General features: G+C 44.7%; 1 protein-coding gene across 1 annotated transcript; it reads left to right on the top strand.

Moving 5' to 3' along the window:
- Nucleotides 1-1,140: 1,140 nt before the first annotated feature.
- LOC131294010 (rootletin-like) lies at nt 1,141-5,670 on the top strand. Its single transcript, XM_058322058.1, has 9 exons — nt 1,141-1,484; nt 1,566-2,277; nt 2,422-2,623; nt 3,086-3,201; nt 3,282-3,585; nt 3,649-3,683; nt 4,146-4,532; nt 4,781-4,931; nt 4,994-5,670. Exons 1-9 carry the CDS (start codon nt 1,141-1,143, stop codon nt 5,668-5,670), a joined length of 2,928 nt encoding a protein of 975 aa, XP_058178041.1.
- Nucleotides 5,671-12,783: the final 7,113 nt, after the last annotated feature.

A 12,783-nucleotide genomic window follows, 5' to 3' on the forward strand; every position in this document is an offset into this window, starting at 1 on the left:
CGAATCGGTGCGAGTACAGATACAAATCAGTTTATGAAACAATCTGCTGGATAGTTAGAGGAAACACTTAAAGTGACGGAACGAACGAGAGTGAAACTACGCGAATGAAACTATCGAAAAATGCGATACACTGTTCCCCCGCCTCGTGTTGGCGATGGCCGATTACCAATGCCTATGGTTGGAACGTAAACATGCAAAAAGACGAAGGATGGGAATCGTTTAAAGTAGAAGAAAAACGATAATGAGATGCAATTTAGCGTTTTAGCGCAGACTTTCCGGGTGCGCGGTGTGTTGCTCACGCGACACGAATGATAACTATGATAAGCTTCCTTCACACTATAAATAACGAGTGAAATAATACACCACAACAGTAGAAGCACCAGCAGGTGGAAGGTGGGCAGGCCAGAAGCGATCCTGTGCATCGTGCCGCAAGGAAGAAACGTGTAGGCTGCTGGGACAGCAGATGATCGCTGCTTTCACTGCTGGACGCCCGGATGGCGTTCCGACGAAGGAGAGAAACTTGTGGTGAAATAAAACTTATTACATTTTCTGTAAAACCATGATGTGTTCCTTCCGTACGTTTATCACGTTGTTGTAATGGAACAAAGATCCGAATTCTATTTTAAATAACCTTATCTGCTAATAGATTCCCGAACGGAGAATTGCATACAATCCAACCAAGGTTTCTGTCCGCTTGCATGAAAGTGATCCGCTTGCATGAAGTGCACGCAATCATCCTTTGATTGTTCGCAGCTCGTCCTTTCAAAATTCGTGTCAACAACAAACACACATCGCCCGTTACCCGTGGCAACGCTTCCAACAAAAACACCAACAAATCAAATCTTGCAACTGCAACCTCGAACAGAGTTTTCAACCAGTGCCGTGTTTGTGTGTTTTGACGCCTGGTGTCGACTTTCCCGTAACCTCCCACCACAAGGCGCCGTCGATTTGGCCTACTATTCATTCGGGGGCGTGAAAAAATGGCAGCACGACGTACGTTCGGCAGCTACGGATGTAGCTGCTAACAAATTTGGCTACCAGTTACCGACCTACCGTTCGGAATTAACACCCCCAGTCGTGCTAGTGTTGCTGTTGCGTAAACAGAATTTTCCAATTCCGTTCCCCGGTCTCTGTGAAGCAATGGGTAAGGATTCGGGCCGTGAAAAGGACACCATGGTCGGTGGGGGAAGCAAGAAAGCGCCCCGTCCCGTCAGTGCCTCGCCGTACTCGGAGCACTATCGACCGCCGATCGATCTGTGCCAGCGGCATCTGATCAACCATCGGCTGCTGGTGTCGAAGCTGACGCGCCGCGAGCTCGAGGACAAGTACATCAGCCTGTGCGACGAGAACTACAGCATGAAGAAGCGCTTTCTGGAGCAGGAGGATCAGATCAAGCGCCTGAAGACACGGTTAATGCGACTGTCGAGCGAATCCACCGTCCGGTCCAAGTCGCGGCTCGATTTATCGTCGAGTGAACATTACAAGTGAGTTCTGAGCGAATAGATTGCGAGGGATGTGGGCTTTCCTGGAGTTATTAACGCGTCCATGTCTTTTACATTCTTCAGCAAACTTCACGACCTGGAAGTTCAACGTAGGGATTTACACGAAAAGCTGGAAGCGCTTCGGCGTGCCACAACGTTCGAGGGCGGACGGGTGGGCAGTGCCAGTCGATCGACCGGCAATGGAACCGCTCGGCATGGACCCGGAACGTCGACGAGCAGCTATCGCCGGGCAAAAAGTGCCCACCGAGAGAAGGAACGTGACCCAAGGCTGGAGTGTAAGTCTTCCTCGCCTTCGAACGATGGCTACGATGAGGACGAGGGCAGCGGGCGGGTACGACGATTACGGCGTCGTGTTGGAAAGAACCACGAGAGTACCGATCGCACCGAGGACGAAGAGGAAGATACGCACGAGGGCGGCAATCGCGCTGGCCACCGAAAATCGTACGGGGCAGACGATGAAGGGGACGACGATGATGACGAGGGGGAGGAGGAAGAACAACTGGGAGCGGTCGGTGACGAAGACGATGAGGTGGACGAGGATCGAGACGTGGTATCGTGCGGCGGTGCGGATGGAAGCGATGATAATCGCGAGCAGGATTCGGCGGCTGGCGGTGGAGCAAGCCGCACGAAACACTCCAAGGAACCGAGGAAAGCTTCAAGGACGTCCCGGACGGTGCGGGAACACTGTCCCGACTGCGAGCGGCACCGCACGGAGCATCTGACACGCGAAACCGACCTCGTGAAAATGAAACTCAACATCAAATACCTTCACAAGGTTAGTCTGTAGTATTGATTTTCTTGCCACACGTGCGAACCTCCGTGATATGAGCTGGAATGGCATGTCGTTTCTTCCGGGAGCTGCTTCTTATAACACTTTTCTTCTTACCTTTTCCATGCGCCTTCGTGGCCTCCGTCGTAGGAGTTGCAAAACGAGAAAGAAAAGAGTGCCCTGCTTGCACGCCAGCTCGAGGAGAAACTTTCGTACGAAATCATGAAGCGCAACGCGGCCGAAAACCTGGAAATAGTCAACCTCAACCGACAGGTGGACGACCTGGCCAAGGAGCTGCAGCGACAGGTCGACGAGCAGAAGCGCTCGATGGAGCATGAGATCCGCAAACAAGGTAGGCGGAAGTGAAAACTGAGTCAAAGTGTATTTGTTTGAGTGTTTTGGTGTATGTGGGGGGGATAGTAAAGCAGGCTGGGATTTAAGTGTTCAACTATGTGGACTTCACGGAAAGCCCTTCGAGCTCAATCGATTGCGAATGACGATAACATGTTGATAAGAGAAAGAGTTGCCAGGGTTTCCGTTATGCTGTTGTTCCAATAATCTGTCATGAACTATCTTGGGTGTGTTTTTTTTATTGTAAGCTAGAACCGAAATCCTTGCTCTACTGCTTTTCTCTGTTATTAGCTTGATTCCATTTCGTTGTTTTGATGTGCATATTTCCGCGTTGTATCTATTTATCTAGAGTGGTTTGAATTGTTTATAGTTTTTCAAAGAGATCCTATGTTTAGTTTACTATTTCTCTTCACTCTGATATTAATTCTTTAGAGAATCTAAAATGTGTTATCCCTTTTTTCAGGTGACCTCGAGGCACAGATAAGAAAAGAGAAAGACAAGAATGTTGAACTGTTTGAGGAATGTGAACGCTTAAAGAAGAGTATAGAGAAGCTGAAGGAGAATATGTCTGAAGTAGAGGTGAGAAGCAGGGATTCGTGTGTGAAAAAGCACATACAAGCATCAAATACCACTAAAATTACTACCTTAATCTCTTACAGATTGAACGAGACTTTCTGAAGCGGCAGCAGGAAAACTTTACCAAAATCGTTGACGAAAACAAGCTGCTCAAGTACCAACTGGACGAGCTGCGACGGCATAACGAGGAGCTACTGAAGCAGATCGATTCCTTGCGCGAGGAAGAGCTGGTCACTAAGGAATCGCAGCGGGAGCTGTTGGAAAAATTGAAAACTCTCCAGCAGGACAACGACACGCTGTCGGTGATGCTGGAAGGGTTGCGCACGGAAAACGAAATGCTCGCCGAGGAGCGGTCTCAGCTGGAGCTGAGCCTGAAGAGTCTGGAAGGTAGGTTTGGTGTTGATTATGTGATTTATCGATTGCTAATATGCTTCTTTTCTTCCCTTTCAGCGTCTCCTATCAAAGAAATTCGGCCATTGTCTCCGGTAGGTTAGGCGCACCCGGGGTTACTAACACCAGCAACACCCCTTTCACCCTCAGAGGAATACTTTCAAACAACTTTCCGTTCCCAAAACGCGCTCACGGTTCAACAGCAGGCGGCTTCTTAACGTTACCAAACCTTTCTTACTACTATCCGAAAGCCAACAAATTAAAAAAAAAACCCTAACATCGACCGTACGACCAGTAGTGTTTTAGTTAGTACTGTGCTGATGCAAAAGTGTGATAATAGAATCATTTTGTCTCTTTCGATGGGCCACTCTCGCTGCAGGGTGTGTTGTGCTTGCGTGTTTTGTTTGTTCGTTCGTTTGTTTTTTGGTTTTTCCTTTACCATACCGAAAGCCAACTTCGAGCGACAAATCATTACTTCTTACTACTTCACCGTATATCGATGCTAACGTTCTGTTGTTCCTTTCCAATGTTTTTTTTTTGTTTTATTATATTACCAGCAGAAACCCTCGACTGTGGCGGACGCTTCGGTACAAACCGTTGCCGACAGCTTCGTCACTAGCCCAATTGACGACGGCAACATCTTAAGAAAACAGCTCATGATGGTACAAGAACCACCGCCACAACGAGAGTCTACAGAGGGGGAAGTCGCGTATGAAGAGGTTGACCCACCGCCAAGACGGTCACGAGGGTTGTCCGCGAGGGTTAGTCGTGAACGGCACGAGCATGAAATGGCCGAAGCGGCTCATCTTGTGTTCCAGCAGGCTGGCAATGTAAGCCGGATGATTCCGAAATTGTCACACATCATGAACAATCGCACTGACGAGCCAGCTAAACCAAGCAAACTGGAGCTGCTCACGGCGAACAGTTACCCTGCCGCGCTCGACGTAAGTATCCCCAAGTGAAGCGAAACGATTGTGGCGCCATCTTTTGTAAAAGCTCCCCAACGAAAGCAGAACCACTGTTCGTACGTTAAAACCGGAAAAATAGCATATCGATGCAAAGTGGGAAAAAAATAATAGATTTTCCTTTGCAACTCAATACAATATTGAATGTTTGTACAAGTCAATCAATCACATTTTATAAACATCATCAATACACACATATCAATTAACCAAATCGATTATTATTTCAGAAAACGTTTCGCGCGGATAACCGATTTCGTGACATGCAGCAAGAAGTTCGAAGTAGAAATGCCGATCGCAGCTCGGTCAGCTCGACGACCTCAGATAAACGAAAAATATCATTCGTGGAGTCATCCGCCACGGACGAATCGCCAACGAAAGGTAGAGGCTTTGGTTTCTTTTTTCTTGCCAACAGGTAGATCATTTCGTTTGCTAATCCACAGATGAGGCAAATTTCGTGCAGGAAAACTACGCTCGCTTCTTCAACATCCACAATCTTCCAACTATATGGCACAACATCGTAGCGAACCCGACGCCGATCGATCTATTTACACCATCGTCGACGCGTGTACCAAATTCGCCCCCGGATGACATGATTACGATAGAGATTCGTTCGTTGCGATGGCATGCGACGGTCCTGGAGCGACTTCTGGCAGCAAAGGTCACGCAGTACTATGTTGAGTTTGCCTTTCTCGATCTGCACGGCCATCGACTTGAAACGGTTCCGTCGGCGAAACTGCAAACGATGCTGGAAGGGATGCTTCAACAGCAGCTGTATCACGAGTTTAATTTTTCCGTAACGATCGAATTGGATGGACAGGTGCACGGCAAACGACGAGAGCAACTGAAAACGTTGCTGAACTCTGGACAAGGTCACGATGCCGTGAGATTCGTAGTTGTCAACGAGGGCAACAATAGGTCCGGCGAGGATATTGGGTATGCGTCGGTAAGTTTGAGGCATGAACTGCTGAACGCCACGGAGCAGCAGGAATCGGTGGTTGTCGACGCAATCATCTACGACTTTTGCGCGCCACATGATGAATTAGGCGTGCTGAGGATTGTGCTCGGAAACGTCAAGCTGTTGCGATCGCTGATGATGGAAACAGTAAATTTATCGTAATTTCTTTGTTTGAGGAAATATTCTAAATTCACAACAGTTACAGGAAAGCGGAATAAATTAAACCTTCAAAACTATCTGCTGTATGGATTCTTTGAAACTATGCCAAAATTGCTAATGCTTAGTTTTAATATTTTAAGAATTACTCATGTTATAATTTGTCTTGTCTTACGTGACACAATCAATACTCCATCACATGTCGGATAAAATGCATGAACTAATAAATATCGTTTTGCTTCCCGTACACTATAGCAGAGATCCTGTGCCCCGCAAGAACGATGAATGCGGCCCGCGACCCCTTCGAAACAATACGGATGGTTTTGATCCTTTAGTATTGGCTTTCGTTTGAATAGAATTTTTCTTTCTTTGTGAATGTGGTTCCACGACCTGTGAATTTAATAGAAGGAAAAGTGCTCAACCACCGTTGATTTAAACAATTTGTACAAGAAAGTGATATTCACCATCGAGCCATATCATTCCGATATATGACGGTTGATAAGAGCAAACCTTTTTCACAGATTTACGAGACGAGCTAATAAGTAATCATGGCTTTTACTGATCACCGTTTCAAATGAGTAAAAGGGCTGTCTACTCAAAAACAAATCTAAAATAGAAGTTTACATAAACTGGGTTAAGCTTTAAGCTGCACTCTATTAAAAAATATTGCAAACTATTCAAATTTACCTAAACTATCCGTAAACATTTGACCTGTTTTTTGAGAAACAACTTGTTTGGGTACAGTGATCAATACATGACACCTATCATGAATGTTTACGTACAAGAAAGTCATCAGGATTAATATTCATCGTTTTTTAATACTATAAACTGTTACGAATAATCAGTTCGATGTCGAGAATATTATATGGTAAAAGAGTAAATGAGGCCCCGGCCGCCATGTTTTCGATCGTGGCTACACCTCTTGTGGACGTTTAAACTGAATGTATGCAATTGGTGATACATTAATTTGTTAAATTCAACCTACGAGTATTTGAATCGTAGTGTGTACCGTTAATTTCGGCTACGCAATCAACCTAAGGGTGCGGTATGAGGGGGGCCCACGGGCCCCCCTTATTTCTCAAAACTATAACAAACTCTCTTTTTCAGTAGACCTAGCGCAGTCCGCTCGCTTCGCTCGCTGCGGGCGCGCCGCCGTTTCCAAATCATTTCTTCGGCTAAACTCATTGTTTCATGCTGTCCATCATGTGTGGTATAGTTTAGTTACTAGTAACTTACAGTAACTTAACATGTAAAAGTATATTAACCCGCATTCACCCTCCACTGCGTGATTAGTTTAAACCGTTATGTTCTTTTAAGCGAACCGTTAGCGATCAAATATTTGAAAAGTATGCATGCGTCGCGCTTTGCATAGCTTCAGGCGCTTAATGTGAACAAGTAGGAAGAGGAGAATCTAGCCCGGGGCCTCATTTACTCTTTTACCTATTATATCTTCATATTTGCTGAAAATTGCTAATACAATGATGATGATGTTTAAATTTTATACAGTCAATACAATGTTTGATAGGATTGAAAGCAAATTTATGACAGGTAGTATAATATTTAAAAATCGTGAAAGTGTAAATCATGATCGACTATTAAGTTAAAAGCAAGCTTATAAGAACCTTTTTTTATAAATCCATATACGACTACGTATACTTCATTTTGCCCCGCAAAACTATTTCAGAAGGAAATGCGAGATGCGAGATCAAACGAGTTTCATATCACGACCGTAGAGTATGAGTGAAACCAACAAAGTATAAGACAAAAACGTATAAGTTGGACACCCTCGTCTTTGACACGTGAATCCACTGCAGAATTCTCAATAATTCGAGAATTCTTATGTTGCAACAATAAAGTTTTCAAAGAATAAGTTAAATTTTAAATGGCTATGAATACCCTGTCAACAATGGGAGAAAAACGCCGTGTTCATTAAAAACATCGCGTAGACGCTTGTCATACAAAAAATAATTGCAAACTACTAACAGTTGACAGGCGTCGTTGATCAACAAGTGCTGTTTGGATTAAAAATACACAACACAAACACTATTTATGCAAGCACGCGAAACGACTGGCGTCTTATTTCTCGGCCAGGTTTGAGTGGCAAAGAAAACACACGAACACAACCAAAATGGCAGAGCAAATAAAGTTGAAATCTCGCGAGTAGCTCAGCCTGGATGGAGACGCCTGGTCGCTCGTGCGTTCACTCATGCTATCGTACCGGATCGGATCGGTTAGGAGCGCGGGGTAAAAACCGACACCAAGACGCCGTGAGAATTCGCCCGGCTTCGATTCGGAAACCATTCTTTGGCAGCTAAAATCAGACCAAATCGTCCATCGAACTTGACGCCTGAGATCGAAAAGAAACCGGGTGACAATAACAAAAATACAACCCGATACAACGAATACAAATCATTAACCAAACTACCGGTGACGCTTCACGCACGCCAAAATCCGAGCAAGATACGTTCACCTATACAACCGTATTATTTGTGAGAGCGATCGCGTGCTGTGGCTGGCGGGATTTTGCCAGGAGCTCGCGTTGTCGAGGTCATCCATAAAATCCGAACCGACCGACGCACCGAACGATCGTGCTCGTGCGCTGAGGGACGATCGTGGACCTTCGTGAATTCGCAGCGCGTGGTCCGGCGGATCGAGCTGTGAATCGTCTCGCCTAGCGATTCAGTTTCAGTCGAGCTTTCGAGCAGAAAAGTGAGTTATCAGCCGCAGTGGTAGGCTAGGAGTAAGGTTTTCAGAGCCACTTGGTTTGCATTCTTTCTTTGCAACCAATTCTTTCGAGTTCCAAGTGTTACGTGCTCTTGCTTAAGCAGCTTATTGCATGTTGGAAAAACCCAATTATTGCTTTACTAAACAACGTGCGTTGATGATTAAATGTGAAGAAAGGATGTAATATTCACTTTGTGAAGTGTTACGTGGTCAGAATATAAAACCTGTAAAAGTATAAATTAAAGAACAAAATCGAGACGAACTAGCCAATAAATGGTGTTTACTTTGAGTCCAAAACAATTACAATGCTTGTGTATTTTAAAAACTATGGAAAAATCCCCGAACGGTTCTGAAACAACTGCGGTGCATAGATGTTGAGACTGCGTTTAAATATCTTCCTCCGGAATGGTTCCCTCCTCCTTTCCGGACTGAATCGAATGGAATCCGTTGGAAAAGGAAAGGCGCACTCCAGGAAACGAGAAACTCGTGCAAAGAAAAGCGTTGCCCAGCGGATTCTGCGAAGTGATTGAGTAATCTCTGTAAAATCCGTTCGAATTACATAAGTGCAAATTGATCACATAATGGTCGCAAGTGCGAGGAAAAGGAGGGAGAAGAATAAAATAAAACGTCGATACGAAATCGATGGCCCTTCGAGACGTCTCGAAGATCGGATTTGCCGCACCCACGACGGCGAAGGCGACGAAGACGGTCACGCGCCTCGCGACGAGATGATGCTCGGGGATTGGATGCGTGAGTGAGTGCGTTCGTGCAAGTGTGAAGATGAATGTCACCCGTGTGTACCGAGGCACAGCGGGTGGTACGGGTGGTTTCCTTTCGGGAGTGGGCCGAGGGAAACCAAGTCAAGGAAGAGTGCGAGAATCGAGGATGAGGCCGCAAATAAAACGAAATAATCAAACGGCTAGTGAATTGAAGTGCGGGGTTTTCCTTTAATTTTTCTTTTGTGCGGCGAACACCCTCGGCTTGCCGCTCGCATCCGACGCACACATACGCCCAAGCACAGCCGGGGCTGGCTTGCGCCTGGCTGGGATAGCCAAAATGTAAAGCAGCAACAGGTTTTCCCTACTGTGCGGCCAATTTCCCCAAAGTGCGTTCACACTTGGCGCGTTGTACGGTTGGTGATGCCTTTGTGATAGTGTTGGTAATGGTGGCAGTGACGGCGTGATCGTGACCAAACAAAAGCCTGATCATCCTGACAGGTCGGCGGCGCTCGGGAAAACGGAAAGTTCGTGAACTCATCCGATCAGCCAGACCAGCCGATCGGAGTGTTATTTTCGATCCGGGTAGTTTCCGCGTGTATGGTTGGCCGCACTCTGCTTCACCCTGCGCCCGTCAGCCTGTGTTTCGTGCCGTATTTTTCCAATCACCCTGCGAACCTGTCGAAACCGTGCTGCGATGAGGCGTCACAGCCGACGCCAGGTGGAGTCATCGAAACGGAACTCTGTCACGCATCAGTGGAGTGTTCATCCATCTGGCAGGACTCCTCGCGCTGGGCCAGCTGGCATCACGCGTGGCCCTTCGTGGTGGACACTTTGCGGAAAGGGACACGCTCGATGGGATGATGGACAAAGCAGTAGGGAACGAAACATTAACCCGTACCCGGCAGACGTGCACGGTGCACCGAGACACGCACTCACGCAGTTAATCAGTCGATTAACCCTTGCTGGATAAGTCTGTTTTTCGGCATTTTAATTGAATCGCACTATCTAAACATGAGTTGTAAAATGATCCAATTCGTTGATCTTTTTATAAACTGTTTAACCTGTCTTTTAAAAATCCAATCAAGCGGAACATTTTCATTTTTGTTCTACATAAAACATTTTATTTGAGATATGTTCTACTAGTACACGAGGTTTTTAAAACGGTGAACTGTTAATATTTTTCGTTTCCGTTGCTTGAGCAATTTAATCAAAAAGGGTTCAACTCTTTTACTTTCTTGGGTTGATATTTGTCAGCCATCTTTGGCTTATGTTGATGAAGAAATAAAAAGAATAACGCATGAAAACACATAAGAAATTTTGTTCCTATAACGGCTTATCACAATAATCACCAAGACAAAAAGAATTGAGTATAAAAAAAATTCTATTACGACTCATCAAAACAACTTGTATTTTAAATCAAATTCAACCCTATATGGGTTGAATTGAACCGGAGAAATCATTCCATTCTTAATAACCTTTTAGTTCAATCTTCATCGTACTTCATTGGGGTACGATCGAATTTAATCATGGGGCACTAGCCAAACTTTTCTTCTTAGGTTCCATAATAGTCTTACTAAGCTAGTTACAGGAGAGGGTCTTCTTGACTCAGGTGCGATTCAAACACACGCAACGCCCCAGAGCATGTTAGTCGATTTTGCAATTGTTGTGCGAATTAGTTTATCTTATTTATACAATTTTCATGGCACTTCTTATTTAATTTTTCAGTATAGTTCATTCTTGATTGTAGTTTAGGTTTACATTTTCAGAAGTTTTCTTTTCTTTTGATATTAAAAACAAAACATTTCATTGAAGGGTTAAGCCTACCATTACATACCCTCATGCTGGCGAAAAGAATCGCACACACAAACCGGCGATGGCTTACGATGATTTCGATTATCTCTCTCGAAGTTCCCCCTCGCTCTTGTTTTTCTACTCTTCGTTGTTGTGCCGTTGAGCTGAAATGGGTGCTACATTAGCCGCGCAGACGGGTGCAACTCGAAAGCCCTCCCCGCGGACGGTGTTGTTAACCGCTTGCCAACAATTTATAGAATCTAGAACATGGTATTTTAATTTAAATTGAAATTTCACGACTGCCTTCGGTGCGACAATGTCGCTTTCGCTTTCGCACACCGAAGACTACCGAAAGGTGGTGGAGCGCAGGCCGAGGTTTGGAGAACGGGACCCAGATGGGTCGGGTGGTTTGGTGGGCTGTTCGGACCCCTCGTCGGGTAGCGGTGGACTACGGACCGACTACCAACTCGTGATTGTTGTCGATTGCAGAACGCGGTCGTCGCTTTTTTGCGGGCCAAACCAACTGCCTGGCTGACGCTGGCAAAGAAAACCTCCAATAGGCGTAAAGGAAAACGAAATTGTGCCTAATCGTCGGGCAACGACAGACAACGGATCGGATTAAAATCGCACCAGCAGGAAACGCTTGCGACGGCATCACCACACCCATTTGCCTGCGTCGCTAGGGCAAGTGTGCGTTATTTATAATTAGCGCAAAGTAAAAGGGAAAAAATTATTCGAAACCTGCCAACGTGGCTCAACACGCTGAACCCACCGACGAGTAACGGCCAATTTTTCAAACAAAGACGACGACGACCTCCGGCGGCGCTGTTTACTGCCAGCCGGTGTGTCGGAAGTCGGATTTTGCTCGATTTGATCTTGGATCGCCGAAGCCGGCGAAATGTGTCGCTCGTGATAAGAGGGAGCTAAATATTTTTGTCTTCTCGGGAGCAAACAAACAACATTCTCGCTACGTTTTGTTTGGGGCAGCCAATTTTCATTCATCGGCTCGTTGTGAAATACATGTCTTACCCTGAGGAATGGGAAGAGCATAAAGAGCTGGTCGTATAAGATGAAATTTGATCGCTAGAAAATATATAACGAAAATGTTAGGAAGGAAGTTTAATGAGACATACTTTCCAATCCGTACCAATTATTTATAATATCAAAAACCTTTCTAACCTTGGATTGAGAACTAAACCACCTTGATCTTGTTGTTGGGAAAATGAATTATTATATGTTATTTTATTTGTTAAAATTATTAGTTCCATTAAATAACAATCAAAATAATAAACATTTGAGGGACATAATAAAAATAAATTACTTTATTACAAAATTTAATTTTTACAAAAAAGTAACAAGGCAAGATTTGAGACTTTCACATTCAATAGAAAACTTATTCAAATATGAAAGTAACATTAATGACGTATGAAACGATATTTCGTATTATAAATATTCAATACGGTTCCTTATAATATAAAATACAAAGAAACATTAGAGATTCTGGATTGTACTTTTCTTTTTAATAAAATTCAGTCAACCGGTCTGTATAATAAATTAAACCAAAACAAAAAGAGAAAAAGGGATTATAATGACTACTCACAAAGATGAGTTGAATTTATATTTGACAGGAAAATCGTAAAATCTCTTAGCAAATTAAAAGCCCTATCAAATGGCTTGCGGAATGCATATTTGTTTTGAAAACATTGCCTAGAAATGTTTCCGGGGAGATAAATACCCATCGGGAATGATGTCGAATGGCACGAAAGTCTTCCACTCTAGCCTCCCCCAGTTTTAATTTAGCTCTCATCACATAAAATCCCATTGTCATGTTCGAAAGCGCGGTGTCGCACTAAGTGATCCGCCCGAAAACGGCCCACTGCCGGCT

The sequence above is a fragment of the Anopheles ziemanni genome, chromosome 2 (assembly GCF_943734765.1).
Source record: "Anopheles ziemanni chromosome 2, idAnoZiCoDA_A2_x.2, whole genome shotgun sequence".
Lineage (NCBI taxonomy): Eukaryota > Metazoa > Arthropoda > Insecta > Diptera > Culicidae > Anopheles > Anopheles ziemanni.

Excerpts from the sequence above, each read along its gene's own strand:
- LOC131294010 (XM_058322058.1), top strand. The coding sequence starts at position 1,141 with ATGGGTAAGGATTCGGGCCGTGAAAAGGACACCATGGTCGGTGGGGGA. Across the intron at positions 1,485-1,565 it reads TCGTCGAGTGAACATTACAA|CAAACTTCACGACCTGGAAG; the intron begins GTGAGTTCTGAG and ends TACATTCTTCAG. Across the intron at positions 3,586-3,648 it reads GAGCCTGAAGAGTCTGGAAG|CGTCTCCTATCAAAGAAATT; the intron begins GTAGGTTTGGTG and ends CTTCCCTTTCAG.